This window comes from Taudactylus pleione, unplaced genomic scaffold, assembly GCF_031769625.1.
Source record: "Taudactylus pleione unplaced genomic scaffold, aTauple2 ptg000069l, whole genome shotgun sequence".
In the NCBI taxonomy this organism is placed as follows: domain Eukaryota; kingdom Metazoa; phylum Chordata; class Amphibia; order Anura; family Myobatrachidae; genus Taudactylus; species Taudactylus pleione.
Window position 1 is genome coordinate 3,829,753 of NW_028284471.1, and position 20,569 is coordinate 3,850,321.

Consider the following 20,569-nt stretch of genomic DNA (forward strand, 5'->3'; position numbering starts at 1 on the left):
TGAACTTAACTCTGATCCTTACTAGGAACCCATTAGGAGTAGATATTTGATTATCAGACTTGGCTCATATTTGGGAACTCTGGATCTAACGGGATCGTCTGGTACAACCAGGATACTGTGGAGTGAAAGGAACTTTCGATCTACGTAGAATTCCTATTCAAGGGTATACATCAAACCAGAAAGGAGACTGAAGGGAGACGAAGACCTAAAACTTAGATGTAAATAGGAGAAGCACAATTTTTATTACACCTGCCTACATCCACTGAATGGTCCTTTCTTTTTTCCTTTGAGGAACAAGTGAAGGACCACCTTTAAAAGAGGACTTACCTGAGTTTTGTAGGAATACATCTATGGACTGACCTACAGGAAACCAAAAAAAATAAAAAATCACGAACATTTATAGAACCACTGGTACCTTAAAAAGAATTTGCACTTGGTATATTTTATTTGTGCTTCATTTATCTATATGTGGTCTGGACCACAATTTACTGAGCAGCATTGTTACTATTGTGTAGCGCAGAATTTATAATTTTCTTTCTACCATAACACTGGAGAGTTCTGCACATTCCTTTGTTTCTCCCTATCTTATGCATGTGGCCGATCTGAGACCTCCCAGTGTTCTAACCTTAGCTTACTTCGTGACTCTCCTTTGTAGCTCCCCTGTTACTTATCCATGTCCATCAGGCCTCAGCATGCTGACCTCTCTTTGGAGCCCATTTATTAATGATTGCATTTGCAATAAGATTTGGGCATTGTATTACCGCCCATGATCGAATTGTAAAATGCGATCATAGAACGTATTATCTGGCACCCGCAAGGATAGGGGCTCTGAAAGCCCGTCCGTGTGATGTGCCTGGAGTACTGCAGGGGCTACTGTGGATGCGTAGTTCCGCTGACTGCACATGCACAGCCTCCATTGCCTGGGAAGGTTCCGGGGGAACCCTCTACCGGCTAATTATGTGAAGTGTAGCCCAAAGGCTACAACAGGCTCAGGCTCCTCAGATGGCGTTAGCTGCGGGGCTTATCTCCGGAATGCTTTGCACTACAGAAGTTGGTAAATCTGGTAGCACCGCATCCCCCATAGAAACCTAAGGGGGCTGCGACTGCTGGTGAGAATGGAGGGATCGCAGCAGGTATCAGAGATACCTGCTGTGGTCCCTCCTTTATACACGGGGAGATACTAAATACTTGTGGTTACCCCCCAACAATGGGTGTTTACAGGGAATAAGCTGCAAATATTCAATAATAAATGGGCACCCTTATGAGAACTGCTGCCAGTCTAACATGCTTTGAATCAACGCGTGGGGCTGCAACCTGTATATCAGTCGCAGCTTGTCAGGGTTCTGGGCAAAAACCACCAGTATGACTCCACACCTCTGTCTCTGGTAATGCTAATACTAGCTGCTAGTTTAAGAATCCAGAATTCCCCACGGTTTTGTGACAGCATAATCTGGCCAAAAAGAATGACTTCTAATGGTGGTTCTTCTCTTAAGAGTTTTTGCAGCATCTGGTAACTCATGTTGAGAAACAATAAAAATGGGCAAGCATAGATAATGCACTACCTACAAGACACTTGTGCAACATATTTATGCAATACCTAACATATTTATGTTCCTGCTGCAGTCTCCGATTCTGATCTGGATCCAGAGAATCATGCCCCAGTTTTGAACGTCTTCTCTCAGTAAAAGATCCCCACTCCACTAAAATTTGATGGTGACTCTAAAGTCTGCAGGGGCTTTCTGAATAAATGTTCTATTCATTTTGAATTGATGCCAACCAATTTTCACTCAGAATAGATTATTTCTTTGTTCACTGGACATGCTTTGGCCGAGGCTTCTCCACTCTGGGCAAGAAATGATCCGCTTCTATATAATTGCAACGCCTTTGTATAATCTTTTAAGAAGATGATGAACTAGTGTCCTCTGCTGCTTCCTGTATTCTGCTTCTCAGACAAGGCATCCAGTGGGTCAATATACTGTTCAACTTAAAACATTACCATCTGTGCTTAGTTGGAATAATGAAGCCCTTATTGCAGGACAGGAATCATTCCTGACCTTCAACACTAGGAACCAGAGCACGGACTGAAACCTACAAACTGGCCCAGCACAGCATCAAATCGTATTGTTGGTGTCACTGGCAAAAACCACCGGTGAGTTAAACTCTGTTCTTCTGGCACAAATACTAGCGTATAGTTTAAGAATATAGAAATCCTGGCACTTTTATGACATTGATTAAGAGAGGGAGTCATCCTATCATTTCACTTATGGGTTGGCAACTTGGCACCCTGTTTCCAAATTCAAATAGTTACCACTGAGGAACCCATGCTACTGGTGTCTCTGTTATAGCGAATCGGGTCATCTGCAGTTTTTTGCAACTTTATAAATCAGATATATCGTGATATTTTGTACCAGTTTGTCATTGTATATCTTTGTGATCTTTTCCTATTACTTTTTTTTGAAACATTGTAGGCACTAACTTGATTTAATTTTCATCATCTTTGTTGCAAGTTCTTTAAGCAAGAGTTACCATTTTTTGGGCATATTGTATCAGGATCTACATGTATCACAAAAAAGTAGAAGCTATTGTGAATTAGCCGCGACCTATTGGTCTTAAAGCCGAATAACATTCCCTGGGTTTCCAGACTTTTATCTGTAATCATCAATTCATCAAGGGATACTCCTTGCTTGAAGCTACAATCACAGCCTTGACATTGAAGGGTTTTACACCAAAGTTGTGGCTGACTGAGGCTATTGAGGCTTTCCTTAAAAAATACATTCATGCCTGCACCCATTCTCAAACAGATAAATATTACTCATACCCTTCTACTTAGAAGTGGATGCTTCAGCCAATGGAGTCAGAGCTGTCTTGACCCAGCAAACTTCTTCTGGGAATATTCACCCCTGGGAGTTCTACTCATGGAGATTACAACCTGCCAAGAGGAACTACTGTATTGGAGATTATAAACTTCTAGCCATCAAGCTGGCACTCAAAGAATAACTGCTAGAAGGGACCTATTTTCTGGACACAGTTTACACAGATCACAATGACCTCTTATGTTTCCAGTCAGCAATATGATCTCTTCTTTTCTAATGTTTTAACCTAAATTTTAAATTTCGCCAGTTTAATTAACTGGTAAAGCAGAAGTTTTTGCTCACACTTACAATTTCTGAGGATCATCTTATTATAGACCCCAGTTGTATTGTTGTTGTAACTGTAGTCTCTCAACAGCAAGCATTGTGCTAGGTAAACATTTCTTCCAAATCAACATCAGCCAGTGCTTCCATGTTGGGCTTATGCCTCATATTTCACAGAGCACACCAGAGTTAAAAGAACTGAAGTCTTGATTTCCAGAAGCTACTGGTGATAGTTTCCACCTTGTGACATAAAGCAGTGTGGTCACGTGTTCCATATGTGCTCAGCGCAAAACTGCTCACTAAAAGCCACTGGATCCTTTGCTTACTTTTCCAACACCAGAAAAGCATTGGACTTACCTCCCTATAAACGTTAAAACTGGTTTGTAGCCAGGGGTTTAGCACCCTATATTTCTAATTTATTATTATTATTATTATTATATGGTGCTATAAATTGCTGTAGCGCCATCTAGGGAAAAATGACAATGATACACAAACAATTAAATGTAATATGCTTCAAACAAATAGTACAACACAAACAATCAAACAGTGAAACGTTTACTCAACTAAGTGAGGGACAGTTAAAAACAGTAACATTTAATGACCCAGTGCCCTGGGAAGGGCAAACAGAAAGGATAGGAGTCACGGGCTGTGAGCAGTACCATAGCATACATAACATCATGAATAGCAAGGTGCCTCTCCAGGGTGCCACCAGTATGTAGGTCGTGCTACCCCTTCGACAGTGCACACTATGTGGCGGCAGTAGTGCACGCTCCTTGTTACGGTACTGACTACGAATGCACTCTGAGACAGGTATAGTGGATGGAGAGAACAAAGGGGTAGCACAGAGAGGGAGGTATAGTTGAAAGTAGAGACAGAGTGGTTAAAAAAATAGGAGGACAGCCATGAGTGGGTAGTGTCATGGAACCCAAAAAAATTGAGAATTTCAAGAAGGAGAGGGTGATCAACTGTGTCAAAGGCATCTGTCAAGTCAAGGAGGATAAGAATGGAAAAGTTATGGTATTTATTTTAAAGGCTGTACGCTGTAATCCTCTTAAGTACTTCACCTTGCTTCCACACTTGTGAACCTTTTTGTGAAAGAGATATTCAGATTACACTGTTGCCCACTGGAGATCGTTTCAGATTGATGGGTACAGTTTATAGAAAAATTTTAGATATATTTGTGTAAATGCTTTGGTGTAAAATTAAGCTTTTATGCAGCATACCACCCGTAATTGAATAAACCAACACAGAGTGAATCAAGACCAAGAAAACTTTCTCAGAGTGTACATTTCAGATGAACAAATAATTGGGTAAATCTGCTACTGTGGTCCAAATCTGCACATAACATCCATGCCCTAACCAACCTCCTTTTTGTATCATGTGTGGCTTACACTATTGTCTTCCTGTGTGTCACTTCTGTCACTAATTCATAAGTTTTCACTGTGAGTTCCCGACTACAAGAATTCCCTAACACAGTGGTTCTCGAACTCGGTCCTCAGGACCCCACACAGGTCATGTTTTGCAGGTCGCCCAGCAGGTGCACAGGTGTATTTATTACTCACTGACACATTTTAAAAGATCCACAGGTGAAGCTTATAACTCAATTCTGATTCTGTGAGGAGACCTGGAAAACATGCACTGTCTGGGGTCCTGAGGACCGAGTTTGAGAACCTGTGCTCTAACCATTTGGACCCAAGCTAAAAAGAACTTAAACCAGGTTTCATCTAGCTACAAGTATTCTGCAGATAAGAGAAATAGAGTAGTTGCAGGATATACATTATGGGTATCCACCCGGAACCCCCATTTTTGTGTACAGAGTATAATGTATACATCACAGTATATTGTTCCTTTTTAGATCCTCCATAAAGTTAATCCATATTAGAATTGCTAGCCTCCTTAATGTACCAAATGTGTTTCACATTTCCCTATTGAAACCAATTGTAATCATCAATTTTCTTCTATAATTGTTCATCCTTGCAATAAGATTATGAAGTACAGGAAAAACAATCTTCAATTCCTGTCTGGTTTTTGGACAAAGAGGAAATTTGAATAGAATCCCAACTTTTCTGGGACTGGAATGACCACCCCTGAGGACAATAAAGACTGAATGGCCTTCATCAGAGACAGTCTTTGCGTTTTGTCTCCAGTAAAACTGATGGTGAATAACCATCTGGATGAAGACTTCAGGAAATCTATAATGTAACCCCACACTATGATTTCTGTCACCCAAGCATTGGAGGTGTAACTGAACCACTGTATCCAGAAGAGAGATAGGTGGGCTTGTGTGTTCCTTACGTATCTCTATCATTTGGTATGCAGAAATATGCACCTTATACTATTTTATTGAATCAAAAACATAGTAGGCACTCCTCTCTACCATTACAGATCTACCAGATCATATAACCTACCAATCAACTGGGAGTGGGTTGCCACCCATGAAATCCAGGGGAGTGTATTCTTCTGCCACTATATAATCCTCTAGAGATATACATATATATATCATCATTCACGTTCCAGCACATGCTCGCGGAGGTGACAGATCCAACCTGTTACTTAAACTAGAAACATACTGGAATTTTAAATTGAAAGCAATTAGTCCATCTCTTGCTTTCTCTAATTGACTTTTGAATGCTATCATTATGCTGATAATGTACTAATATGAACTTTTTGATTGCCTGGTTCCTTTGGATATCCTTCTACTTTGTTAGAATGCTTTTTTGAATTTTCTTCTCAATGACAATATAGGATGTTTATTACTATACACCATAACATCTAATATATTCTAATATTATAATTAGTAATATGATATCTCTACATATATTACAGTATATATATTAATATTCCATAATCTGGATGCATACATTTAATTGTCTATGGCAGTATAATGCATGATTGTCCTGACTAGACCAGCAATCCATTAATTACTAATTAACCCCCTGTATACCATTTTCAACACAAAGTCTACCAACCTCTTGTATTCACTAACTCCGACCACTCATTGGACTACAACCTGGACAACAATTCTGTATAGAAACGGTGCTTGGTTTTAACTACCATTAACGCTATATTCACCTCTGAATTGGCCAGTTGCACTCTGATTTGTCTTTCAATCATCTATATGTTTACATTTTGCTGTTGCTGGCAACAAGTTCACACACAAACTGTGAATTTTTCTTTTTAGAAACGCAGTGTTGATTTACGAAATAGACAGTGCCTTATTGGGTACTTGTGTCACATTTGCTCTAGTCATTCACAAACCCAATCTAGCACTAAGGGCCTGATTCAGAGCCAGACGCTATTTGCGGACGGTCGTTCCAAAAAAGGGGCCGGCTATTTAAATTGAGCGCTCGCTCTTTGCGGTTTGTTGACGCCTCTATGTCTGAGCGAGCGAACGAAAAATGCGCTCGCTATTTTGTAAAGACGCCCCTTTGCCGTTCGCAACACACGTCACCTCCGGTATTTGTTAGATTAATCGGGTACATTGAAAGGCATCTGAACTGCTCGCAGTGCTTGTGGTAGGTTTTTCTTACCGCTATCACTGCGAGCAGTTCAGGCTAAAAGACAACCAAGTGACGTGGTTGATGACGCTCCTTTACTAATTATGCACTCCCATTAAACGCCCTTTTTACCATTTGGCACGCCTGCGTTCGGATCTCCACTCCCCCGTTTTCAAGCACCTTCCCCTGTTACCACCCACAAACGGTACATTCTGTCAATCAAATTAGCAGCCCCTCGCTGTTTTGCGCATGATTTTCGACCGCAATGACTGGTTTACGCAAGTGCATTACGACCCATACGCATGCGCAGTTGTGCGAATATCGCTCAGAGCGAACGAGCGGCCGCTTACGAGCGGCTCTGAATCACTAATTTCGGGAAATATATTCTCTGTTATATGTGACACAATCCGGAAGAGGATGCGACCAGTTGTTGCTTAGCAATTCTACAACACTTGCAGACTGACACTAGCCTGAGCTCAGATACTATATACAATGAACCAGTTCGTATACAGACAAAGGGTGCACACTGAGGAAACAATCTAGGATAGGTTTCTTTAACATGTTGTTATATGTGACAATTCCATGTACCCTCATGATTACTTTCCCTTATGCAAATTTACTTTACTTTCTAATTCAAGATGCATTTTCATCCTATAATGTTTGTAAGTCTCTATCTTTGTGGTGTATACTACTGTGCCTAATGGTAACCCTACCCCCAACCCTGCTACTTACCTTTGGGCTTCCAGCAGTCGGGATGCAGACGCCGCGAATCTGACATTCTGAGCGTCGGAATCCCCATGGTTGGGATATTGACCGCATCCCTCTCCAGACGCCTGCAGCAGACTAGTGATAAATCTCCTTTTTATCATAGCAGTGAGGACAGCCTTGCCTAATGATGGAATGCACCTTTAATGTTCCTCGTAATGGGCCTGAGTCTGAGTCGCATGCAAAAGCGAACGCAGGAGCGTCTATTGGGGGTCGCCTGTCTGCGAGTTTATGCAAATACCCTAAAAACTTGTTCCCTTGTGTACATTCGTGCAGTCGAATGTGAAAGGACTGTGGCGCCTACTATTAATGACTGCATCATCCTTATACACCACCAGCGAAACTTGCACCAGCCCTATAGCAGGTGCAGTTTCTCCATCTGACCATAGCCTCCAATGCTTGTGGCCATGCATCTGTGAACCCAGCCACTTCCACTGACATGCCTGCAACACTCCCATAGTACGCCAAATGATCAGCCCATTGTTGCGTGCACTAGTAGCCACATACTAGTCACCGCACAGGAATGCCCATCACTTTCTGCCACCTTTCTGATACCATCTGTCCTGATTGCAACAGTACTTTTGTGCATACACTCTGTGTAATGCATGTGCCATAGAGGTTTTCAGAACATTTTTGCGCATATGCAGTTACAAATAATCGCTCAACCACGTGAACATCGGCATTACGTGCGGCTCAGAATCAGGCCCAATGTTTTGTATGACTGGTCGTGCTGAGTAAAAACAAAGCTGTTCCAAATCAGTGGTTTCATTACATTTATTCATTATACCTCAATCAAGAAATTATTCTTGTAAGATTTTTTTTTCATCATAAGGACAAGGTCCATGCTATTTAGATGGTTTAGATTTAAGTTAATTTAGGCAATCACAATTGTTTTGATTGTTTGTTTGTATTTTATTAGCAAACATATTTTTAACAAAAACTGAAAATTGAAGATTCCCTTTGGGGGACATGGACAAACAGGCTACCAGAGTTATTTTTCATTCCCTCAATAAATTATAATTATTAACATGAAACACTGTATATGTACAAGCAGTGCATAAAAAAAAAGTTATTACTGTATGTGTAAATACCCTATAGGGGTTTCTAGGACTATGTTGTTTACCTTGATATTGTTACACTGAGTATCGGCATGCATTGGAAATGTATTAATTGTGAGCATGAGGTGTGCATGTGGCTTCTATCCATTCGAAGCAAAAGGTATGTATGGGGCACTTACTCCAAGCCCCTGTTTTGTGGTAAGTGTATGTGCAGGTAATCAGAGAGAAACTTGTTTACAAGTGTGATACATGCAAGACCACACAGGAAAAACACATTTATGAAAGATAAAATAAGTGTTGTAATTAGCAGACACCTATGATTAGTAAGTCAGAGGGTGTGAAACCTGGGCCCTGGGATAGCAATGATATCACTGTATGGAGCACTCTGCATCATCTTGATGGCTGATTGCTTCGTCAGCACAAGGAATCTGTAGAACTTGCCAGATACCTGTTTTCGCTTGTTGTTCTTGCAGAGTTCCTGCAAACTGAAGGCGTTCACACCTGATTGGTGCAGTTTCTATTTAAAAACAATTTAAAGTTAGAACATCAGTGTGTAGGCTGGACAGACAACATTTAACAGCATCCCAAAAAAACTGCACAAATACTTAAGTAGTGAAATACAGTGGCAGATCAAGAATAGTGTCACAACCCTCTGCCTCCCTAACACTGCTCACTGCAACTCGCATCAGAGTGAGTTGCTTTAAGTAAACAGTGACTGTATTGTTAGGGCAGGAGGCTTGCGCAGTGGCAACATTGGAAGGGAGGTAGGGATTAAGATATTTGAACCCCCAGTATGCCTGTCAATGCTGGGAAAATAGAATATATGTTATGGCCATTTAAAGGGATTTGGAGTGATGAACAGCCAAGTGGGAGAGGAGCAGCAACGGTTGGAAAAAAACACAGATCAAAATGAGAGAGGGAGAGGTAGAAAGACTGAAAAGAAGATGGCCCAGAAGATGGAACATTAAAAAGATGGAAATTCATTGGTACAACATTTATATTCAAATATAACATTTATTTTTATTACAAGGTTTTATAATCAACCGGATGAAATAATTTTCTTCTTATTAAGACAAATTCATGCAAGCTGTTTAAATCAATTTGCACTTTTTTTTTTAAGGGGCTCTATATCTCTTATTTTCTGCTAAGGATCAAAAAATGATGTCCTCCATCAAAGTAGCAAATTTGTAAAGAACATGCCTATCTAACTGTGGATGCGCTCAGTGTCTGAGAACAAACTTACCTACTGGTAAACAATGTGTAACATATCTCCAAAGTGTCAATCTTAATTTTTATTTATTGTTTGCCTCACTGCGTGCACTGCTGAACACAGATTCAGAATGGGTCCTGCTCAGTCTCACGCAAGCCCTTGAATGCCTCTGCCTTATTGAGAGGCAGAGGCATTTAAGGGGCGGTGCGGGGGTGGGGTCTGTATGCATTCCCAGAAATGGGGCATGTCTTCCCCATTTTCTGGGAGTGGCCAGCCCAGAGACTGTCTTCTGGGCTCCCAAGCCGGCCAGCCTGAGTAAGCTGAGGCTTACTCAGCTGTCCGGCCACCCAGGGCCATCCACCATCGACCAGCGATGGTCATGATGGTGATCCCAGTCTGCGACCTCCGTCGCAGTGCTGGGATTGCAAATGCAGCAGGGGGTGTCATACACCTCTTGCTGCATTTGCATTATTGCATCGTTGCTGAATCAGGTCCTATGTACAGAAAGTTATATTTTCCTTTTCATCAAAGATAAATACTGGTATGAGTGCACTAAGAATTTGTTTTTGGTGATTTCAAGTGGTAAGTAGTCTGTTAGGTGAACATATTAGTAGTGGATTCTCCCAGCAGAGCTTGAGTGCATTTGGTGGGTGGTGGAGGAGGGTGGCAGCATAATAGATTACTATAATATGATTGAAGTCGACAAATTTTTTTTACAAGTAGACTAAATTCCAGTGTGACTACATGCCAACTGTGGATGCTCATATCCACCAGTGATTCAGTTTATACATGCCCTGGTACAATGTGTAAGCATTTCAATTTTTGATTGAGTGATAGATAGGTGCAATGCGCTTGTAAATGTATAAGCAGCTCAATAATTAAGGGTACTTGTGAAATAAGAAAGAGCGCTATGTAAAAAGCATAATAAACATATAACAAACATATATTGTGATGTTTATAGTCTTTTGAGACTAATTTGGAGGAAGGCCAGAGCCTGGTCCGTATTGTGGTCCGCTTTTTGATACTTTGCCAACTGCCATTTGTAGATTATGCTGATATACTGTACTGCAATATTGGAAGATAATTATTTTTGTCCACTTGCTGTTTTGGCACCAGGGGCATAGCTACCGTGGGTGCAAAGGGTGCGGTTGCCATGGGGCCTGCAGTGCCTTCGGAGCCCACCTCCCCCTGCATCCAGCTCACCTCAGGGTCATTATAGTGAAAGAAGTAACCTCTGATCTCTCCTGCGAACTGCTTCTAAGTCATGGGGCATACTTCAGCCTTTGAACAGGAAGCACAAGAAGAGATAAAAGTAGGTGGAACGGCGCTATGCACACATATTCACCATAGGTTGTGCATATGGTTTAAAACATTTATTAACAATGTATATTAATGAAACAGTATATATAAACAAAAATGCAATAGTAAAAATACAAGGAATAAACACTCTGCATAGGCTGTAATCTGTACTAGGGTATTATGTATAACACATCCACATATAATGCAAATGGATGGAAATGATGAAAATGTAGCAATTGCTGTTCAAAATGAAAAAATGCCTCACTCAAAAAGATGTGATGCTGAGTGATGTCCAAAATGTAACATAAACTCGAATCACAAGTCACTGTTAAATGGCAACTGCTGGTAAATACCTAGCGTTGAGGAGACCCATAGGTAAATGCTGCAATGTTGGGCAAATGATGTAATGAGAAAGTATACCACCAACCGTATCTAGAGAGTCAGGGACTGTCAGCTGGTCCATGTCGATAGCATGGCGAAGACTCGGCTCCTGCTGGCTGGCTGCCCGCGTATCTAGGAAAAGGGACTGTCAGCAGGTCCCTGCCGATGGCGTGGCGGAGACTCGGTTCCTGCTGGCTGATTGCCCGCTATAATTGTCTGTCTCACGGCGGCGGTGTTGCCCTGTCCAGGTGAGTGATGCGGCGTCAACCTGAGCATGCAGGGCTGAGTCGCAGCTGGAGGGTGCCATGAATAAATTGCAGTCCCGGAGCGGATACTGGCTGGAAATGGAGCAAGGAAATCTGTGTATCTGGGATCAATCCAATAGATATAACAGCCAATGTGACAATGTAGCACAATGATGAAGCATGTATCTGTAAGTCCTTAACGCGTTTCACCGCATTCAGCAGCTTTTTCAGAAAGGCAGAATGCGAGCTCCCTGTCAGACTGACTAGCAGCAACTCTGGAACCACAGCCATGCCTCTTCCCAGCATCAGTGAGGCATACTTGCTTGAACTGTAAAGCTTGCAGAGAAACTGGTAACAGCACCACAAAACCAATCATTGGCCTTTGTTCAAATGCAAACAACAAAGAATTTGAAATCAGACAGAATTTGAGTTGCAATACAGAAGGCGGCGTGTATTTACTGCATTGTCCTTGCGGAAATACTTAGGCCGCATTATTAGAAAATGAAAAACAAGAATAGGAGAGCATGTTAATAGCATAAAAAAAGGATTAACAATAGCGTCTCCAACCACTTTTTATTATATCATCAGAGAAATCCAAGAGGAATGAGGTCCTGATTCAGAGCCAGACGCTCTGACAGAGCCCTCGCTCTGAATCAGGGCCGGCCTTCTTGTTTTTAGAACGGCCTCCTGGCTGCTTGCATAGCTGTGGGTGACAACCCACAGCTATAGCGAGCGGCCAGGAAGATGGTCGCAATGGTCAAGACCACCGCGACCATCGGGCTTGCGACGAGACCCTTGTGGTAGGGTCTCGTTGCCGCAAGCCCCAGAGAGATTTCGGCTCTCACAGAGCCGAAATCTCTCCCACTGACATAACTCGTGATGTCAGTGGGGCCGCCCCCAAACGGAGGCGTTCACATGGGAACGCCTCCGTTTGGGCAGCCACTCCCCTGGCCCGCCTACCAAAGGGGGTGTGCTGTCATTCAACATCGACAGCACGCCCCCTTTGGTACAAGACCCGGAGCGACGGTTTGCCCATCGCTATCCGGGTCTCGCGCATGCGCACGACGGAGCCGGCTCCGTCATGTGCATGTGCACTGGGCCACCATCGACCCGCTTGCGCGTGCATAGCGCTTGCGAGCGGGTCTGAATCAGGCCCTGAAATTCATGGCAATTAGAAAATCCGAAAAAGATTGGAGAGGGGGGACAGTATCAAGAGAAAATGTCGAAATCAGAAACTGAGTGGATATATAAAATGGGAACCCTGCACCCAAAAGGTTTGAACATGGGCCCTCATTCAGAGCCGTATGCTCTGAGCAGAGCGCACGCTCTGAATGAGGGCCGGCCTCCATAATTATGGAGCGTCCTCCAGGACGCTCGTATAGCTGTGGGTCACCACCCACAGCCTATACGAGCGTGCAGTTTGATGGCCGTGATGGTCTTAACCATCGCGACCATCGCCAATGCAAGCCGGAGCCTGCGGTTGAGTTTTTCAACCACAAGGCCCGGAGTGATTTTGGCTCTATGTGATGTCAGTGGGCCGGCTTCTGACGGTAGGCGTTCCCTTGGGAACGCCCCCGTCAGGGAGGCACGCCCCGGCACACCCACCAAAGGGGGCGTGCTGTCAATCAACATCGACAGCACACCCCCTTTGATCAGACACAACGAGCGAAGGAAAGTCCTTCGCTCGTCGCGTCTGGCGCATGCGCACGACGGAGCTCCCGCCGTCGTGCGCATGCGCAGTGCACAACATTGACCCACTTGCGAGCGGACAGCCGCTTGCGAGTGGGTCTGAATCAGGGCCATAGATTTTGATTTGGTTCCTTTTTAAAGGTTTAAATAAGAATCCCGAATACTTATCCACAAACCCTTTTACATAATATGTGCACAGACCTTTAAATGTGATGAACCTGACAGTCCTAGCAACTGATCCCTTAATTAAATAATTTTATTGTATTTATGTATGTAGTATCTCCTTTTATATTTCCTTTTAAATATAATACCAGGTACTTGTTAAATTCGGAGCTTTTCGTGTATCCCATATTAGAAAAGATTACACAATAATTGGATTTGGCAATAATTTAAATACAATGTTGCATTCTGCTAATAACTCTAAGCAAGATGTTTTTGTAGCAATCTGTGTATATAAAACATAACGTACTAAGCGCGACTTATATTTATTTTGTTTTACTATAAATCCTTTTATTCATATATTTAAAGTACACTCTTTTTATTAGTTTTAAACACATAGCCTTTTATTCAAGCTCTTTAAATAAGCAGAGTGGGACCAAAGCGCAACTAAATCTATACAATAATCTAGCCAATCGAAGCAGTCCCACAAGGATAAAAGAAGACAGAGGCCCTGATTCAGAGCTGGACACTCTGACAGATCGCTCGCTCTGAATCAGGGCCGTCCCTCCTTCATTTTGGAGCGGCCTCCTGGCCGCTCACATAGCTGTGGGTGACCACCCACAGCTATAGCGAGCGGCCAAAATGATGGTCGCGATGGTCAAGACCATCGCGACCATCGGGCATGTGACGAAACCCTGCGGTAGGGTCTCGCTGCCGCAAGCCCAGGAGTGCTTTTGGCTCTATTAGAGCCAAAAGCACTTCCACTGACATCACTAGTGATGTCAGTGGGGCCGGACCCAGACGGTAGGCGTTCCCATGGGAACGTCACCGTCTGGGCAGCCACGCCCCCGGCACACCCACCAAAGGGGGCGTGCCGTCAGTCACCATCGACAGCACGCCCCCTTTGGTGCGAGACCCTTAACGACGGCTTGGCCGTCGTTATTCGGGTCTTGAGCATGCACACGACAGAGCCGCTTCCGTCGTGTGCATGTGCACTTGGGCACCATCTGAATCAGGCCCAGAGTCCACTACACAGGCACCTTGAAAAAAATCATACGTGTCGAAATGGGCTGTTGTAAGCAGACCACCGACTGACGTCACCTTCGAGTAAGCGCGACACATTCAGATGAACGAATCTCCAAGTAAGAGGTAAAGCTGCTCTCTGCAAAGAGCCGAGGAGAGGACGCTATCCCGGTGGGTGAAAGAAGAAGCGCAATTCGACTGAGGTTACACACAGCTGACTGACCCCGTACTAACTGCTGCATGAAACCGAAGCTGCCAACAGAGAGCACCGCTACTAGGGAAAGGTAGGGCAAGTGATTACACGCCACTGCTCCAGAACATATCGCATTGTCAGATACGGGGGATCCTTTTAAACACACACATTTTCATAGAAAGCGCTATAAACATTCTTGTTTGTGTCTATCTATTGAAGGACTTGTTTGTTAAACTTTGCTGGTCCACGTATTAACTGTCTGTTAATTTAGAACACATCCTTATAGACCACCATTATACTATTTCATGCTCTAGTTTTACAATTACAAGCACTTCTATTAGACCACAAACCATATAGACTTGCCGACTTTGCTGCCCCGTCCTCCTGGGATTTGTATAGCGGGGGACGGGGCTATGATGACGCGGACCATCCACTTGTGCTCTGTAAGTGGGTGGCCATGGGGGGGGGGGGGTAGGATGTGAATGGAAGAGTGGGCAACTATGCAGAGAGGCGACATGGTGCTTCAGGCCAGGGGTGTATCTAGGGGTCTGAGCACCCCTGGCAAACTAAGGGACTGGCACCCCCCACCAATGATTCAAAGATTGCTCCCACAGGAAATAAAATACACACGGATTCGTTGCCCCACAGCCAGAAAATAAATAAAAACAAACATTGATTTCCCCCCAGCCCCCTACAGAAGACTGAGTGACCTCATCTCCTGGACTAATTTTGTGTGGCTGTAATACCGCGCTATTTGTTGTATATATGAGCAGCTCTATTAGAAATGGAATTATGTTGCAAGATTTATAGAGCGCTAATTGTATCAGATAGGACTGATACTATGTACGAGGGTTGTTCAAAAAGTAATTCCTAAATGCTCACAACTCAAATTGTATTATAGATACAGATTTTAAAATTTGCAGTAAAATATTTTGAAGTCTTAGTAACAGAATGACACTACTCAAAAAATTCACCATCTGCCCTCAAACATTTTCTCCACCTCTCAACCCAAGCTGTGAATCCACTTCCTGGATGATCATTCAGTGCCTGTACAATGTATTCTCAAGTCCTAGTATTTGGCTCCTGATATCATTTGATCTTGGACTTCCTGTTATCCCCATGTCCTGCTCCATGTCGTAACACGCCACTTTGGATACAAAGCCTGCAGCACCTAAAGACATCACTTTGGATACAAAGCCTGCAGCTCCTAAAGACGCCACATTGGATACAAAGCCCACAGCACCTTTACCACGCCACTTTGGGTACAAAACCTGCAGCAGCCATTGATGCACATCTGTGTACTTTGGGCCTGATTCAGAGCCGGACGCTATTTGCGGTCGTTCGTTCTGAAAAAAGGGGTGGCTATTCAAATGAACCGTTCGCTCTTTGTGGTCTGTTCACGCCTCTATGTGTGAACGAGCGAACAAAACTTGCGGTTGTTTTTTGGAAACTACGCCCCCTGGCCGCTCGCATCCTACGTCATGTCCGCTATTTATTAGATTAATCGAGTACATCGACCAGCGTATGAACTGCTTGCTATTCTTGTGGTTGGTTTTTCCTACCGCAATCATGCGAGCAGTTCTGACTATAAAATAACCCAGTGACATGGTCAATGACGCTGCTGTATTAATTATGCACACCCATAAAACGCCCGTTTTGACCTTTAAGCACGCCTGCGTTCGGATCTCCACTCCCCGTTTTCAAGCACCTTCCCCTGTTACCACCCACATACGCCTCCTCCTGTCAATCAAAATAGCAGGCATTCGCTATTTAGCGAACAAACGGTTTTCGGCCGCACTGACTGGTTCGCGCATGCGTATTACGATCCGTACACATGCGAAGTTGGGCAAACATCGCTCGGAACGAACGAGTGGCCGCTTACGAGCGGCTCTGAATCAGGCCCTTTGTCCATATCACCGTGACACATCTCAGTGTACTATATCTGGAGTTTGATGCAACATTGTGTACACAAGACTCACTCTCATCACAAGCCTATGACGTCACAGTCTAGCTAGATTTACCTCTACACCTTTGACCCAGGATTCCAGTCTCGTCTTATTGGGTGAACCCCGGTGACTCGGACTCAGGATTCCTGCCTCCGTCTATTGAGGATAACTCAGCATCATTTGACTAGTGTCCTGCTTGTGGAGTTCATGCACTAATACCAGTCATCCCACTCCTACTACGCTGCTGCATTCTTGTCACAGGTTCATGTTCTGGACTTTTGTACTGATTCTACCCATCATTCCCAATTCTCCACTGTTTGTTCAATAAAACCTTGTGTTCTTTCAAAAGTTACTAAGATTCAAGTCTTAATTCTCCTATGAGGAAAAGCTATCTAAAACCTACTCAGTTCTTGCTACCACGGTCTCAGCCCGCAGAGTCTGATTCATCTCAGGAGGCCAACTTTCCTAGAGTTGTGACACCGGGTTTAGCCAAGTAAAACAGCTAAACCCATCTAAAGTTCTGGTTAGCGCGCCCTAACCAGGGGGTTTCTCACACATTTCTGCTCGCACCCTCCTTAGCTGGCAAAACAATTGAATTCCCCCCACTGTTATTAGATACCATAACAAAGGAAAGCCAAAATAGCTCAAGTCATGCAAGTTTTATAACACACACAGCGCTCTGCACCTCCAGCAGATTAGCCCCTAAGGAAGCATGAAATTAGTATTGCAACTGGCTAACCTAACCTACATTTTATCTCTTGAAATCACCAATAAAAGTTTTTTTTGTATTTGAAACTTCTCAGCAGTCCCCTATGCTGGTATCATTGTGGTCACTTTCCTTGATCATTTGGGCATATTGTTAAATTATGGTAGAGTCACTACATTGTGCGTTTCACCAGATATCAGTATATACAGTGGATGTGGTTAGCACTCACATTCACCACAGCACTAACCATTTGTTACAGTAGCTGTTTCTTTAACCCCTGCTAAGGTACTTTGCGTATGCATTTTGCTGACAAATTGAAGGTTATCAATTATGGTATTGTTTTGTTCTATCAACAATTTTAAGCTAACACATTTATTTTACTTGTCTCAAGAAATATTCTTACACGCAGGCCACAAAGCATCTCATGTGTTTTTTTGTTCCACTGGTGTTCATCGCTGTCCAGGACATTCTCTGAGGGTGTCTGGGGACATGATAACATGGCAAGCTGTAACTAATATTGCACAGAAATTGAGAACAAATATTGAGTTTGTACTGCAAGTGCCTGAAACTGATCCATGGTGTAATCTGGACAGTTTAAAATTTATAGTCATAATTATCTTAGTGTACACTCAATACTTACAATTATTTCTTCATCTGCTAGACATCTTGGAGAGGTATATAACAAAGGATCAACCATTTCCTATAACAAGATAAATGTGAGCTAGTTAGTAATAAACATTAAGTAATTATTTTTATTTTTGCTAAATTCTCTCAAGCCAGCAGGAAAACATTACTCACTTAAACAGTTAAGGTCCACCCACCATGAGTAAGTAATTTGTATACCCTACCTCCAGGAAGAAAAATAAATCCAATGGACAAGGCATATCTTGAGTGCTAATGGGAGACAGAATGATACCACTGTATGGGGTATATTTACTAAAGTGCGTGTTTTTAGAAGTGGAGATGTTGTCCATAGCAACCAATCAGATTCAATTTAACATTTATCTATCACCTTATAGAAGATAATAGCTACAATCTGATTGGTTGCTATGGGCAACATCTCCACTTCTAAAAACCAGCACTTTAGTAAATATACCCCTATGATTGAAAACCAAATTCCTTGTTCTCTGATCAAAACTGTATTTCTGGTGCCCAGTGCTTGTTAATATCGGACTCCGACCAAATCCCATTTGACATGACTAGGTAAATCCATTACTGGAGAGTCAGGCATAACCAACTAAAATTCAGCACACTTATCGACAATGGGAAATCCTAGAGGGAACCAATGACCAATCCTAATGAAAGATAGACCACTGAAGGTGGCATTCAGTATCTTAGTGGATAATTGAAACATCCTGACATGGCAAGAAAAGGGGCCTCTAATTATAAAAGGGTCTCCCTTTTTATAATTAGAAATAAGAAATTAGAATAAGAAAGGATTAAAACATTTTTTTATCATAAAATGCGCAGGGGGGGGGGTGGAGACACACAGCATGGAGTCTCCATAGCATTAACCAGCCCCAAACTGGTCAGTCCAGGGCTGGGTGTGGAACCCAAAAATAAAATGGAGTCCCTTTTCCTGAGGAACAACCCAGGGCTATTTCCCGCACCCCTGGTGGAGGTGGGTGCAGGGTTAATGTGTACAAAATAGATCATAATATTGTTCTTTACAGGCAGACTACAGGTACCAGCAAGCCTGCTTCAGCATGCTGGCACTTGTGAAACAACAAGTGCCAGCATTCCCGGACATTAAAGGTGCGCTGGCATCTGTTGTCCACCTGTAAAGTATATATTTAAATAAAGACAGTACTCGCACACCAAAGGTTGGAATCCTGTGCTCTCAGCCAATCAGCAGTTCCATCATTCACTCCTTTGGCAGTGACAGCGAGTGATCGGTCATTACACGTAGCACTGTACCGAGTGTACTGTGCTGTATGTGGGGCTCGGGTTTGCGTTTTTGTTTTTTTCCTGAAAACCATTGGACTGAAGAGAATCTAATCCAAGGGTTTGGTGAGTAGGAATTCTTATTTGATTTGTTTTTAGATAAAAGGAATCTAACTTTTGGTGTGCAAATACTGTATAACTGGCCTGATGAAATAATGGGAGATACATACAGTATTAAGAAAACTTCATGCAAGCAGTGTATATCAATTTCCACTTTTCAAGGGGCTCTATATCTGTCTAATTTTCTGCTGGGGGATCACAAAATGATGTCCTCCATCCAAGTTGCAGATTTTTTAATTTGTTTCTAACTGTAGTTGGGTTCAGTGTCTGAAAACAAACTTACCTACTTGTAAACCATGCTAGTGTAACATATCTAAAAGGAGCAATCTTTCTTGTCGTCCAGTTTCTACAAAAGGCATGGACTTCCCGGAGTTTAGCCTCAATAATGGTACTCGTCAAGGCTGCCCTCTTTTTCCCCTGATTTAAGCACTTTGTATAGAATAGCTGGCAGCCAAGACTAAATGGAATACAAATGGCAAGTAGATCTTAATTCATGGATTCCACTAAAAAATCTCACTGTACACAAAATATGTCCTTTTGTCTTTGTCCTCATATGAAACCTTTCAAACTTGTTTGATGAGTCTAAACGTTATGGCCTTTTAGTAGTATAAAAAATGAATAACTCAAAATCTGAAGCACTAGTCTTCCAGCTCCCCAACATACTGAAAACCTCCTAAAGCTTAATTTTGATTTTCAATGGTATCGGTAGTGATTCGCTATTTGGGAATATCTCTAAACAAAGATTACAACCAACTTTTCCTGGCTAACCCCTCTTTGCCATAAAATAAGGCTTGAAGAACTGGGGACCTTTATACATCTCTTTGTTTGGAAGACTATAGTAAAAATTAATGCACTGCCTCCGCTGTTGTATCTGTTTGAAATTCCTTGTAAAGGCTCCAGGTAATTTCTTGTGCTCTGTCCGGCCCAGTTTGAATGCAAATGTATTTATAACCCTGGTGGCTGTATCTCTATATTTATACTATATGGCACCATTGTTTCACCTCCCTCTCCAGAAATCAAATCATTTGAACTAGTCTGGGATAAGGATCTGAGGACTTCATTGGATGAACGCAATATGTCAGTGTACTGTGAAGTCTTCCATCAATACAACTGTCATGTTCAGGCTATGGTGGTCCCCAGCAGAGGGCTTAGAAGACATGGACCAAGGTTGAGAAAGGAATCTGAGGCGGGGGCCTGGGTATATGCCTTCTTCATCCACAAGTACCGGATGTTGGCTAGACCTGACCAAAGGCACGGAGT

The 20,569-nt window shown here is 42.8% G+C and overlaps 1 protein-coding gene across 3 annotated transcripts in view; it reads right to left on the reverse strand.

Annotated features, from left to right (window-relative positions):
• Positions 1-8,387: 8,387 nt before the first annotated feature.
• The window catches only part of RAD21L1 (RAD21 cohesin complex component like 1), a 258,401-nt gene continuing 246,219 nt past the window's right edge, over positions 8,388-20,569 (reverse strand). For all 3 annotated transcript variants that reach the window (XM_088467137.1, XM_088467139.1, XM_088467138.1), the window contains 3 exons: positions 17,946-18,005; positions 17,709-17,786; positions 8,388-8,971 (listed from right to left, as the gene is read on the reverse strand). In XM_088467137.1, coding sequence (XP_088323263.1) covers positions 8,783-8,971; positions 17,709-17,786; positions 17,946-18,005 — 327 coding nt within the window. In that variant the 3' untranslated portion in view covers positions 8,388-8,782. The remainder of the gene's footprint in view (positions 8,972-17,708; positions 17,787-17,945; positions 18,006-20,569) is intronic.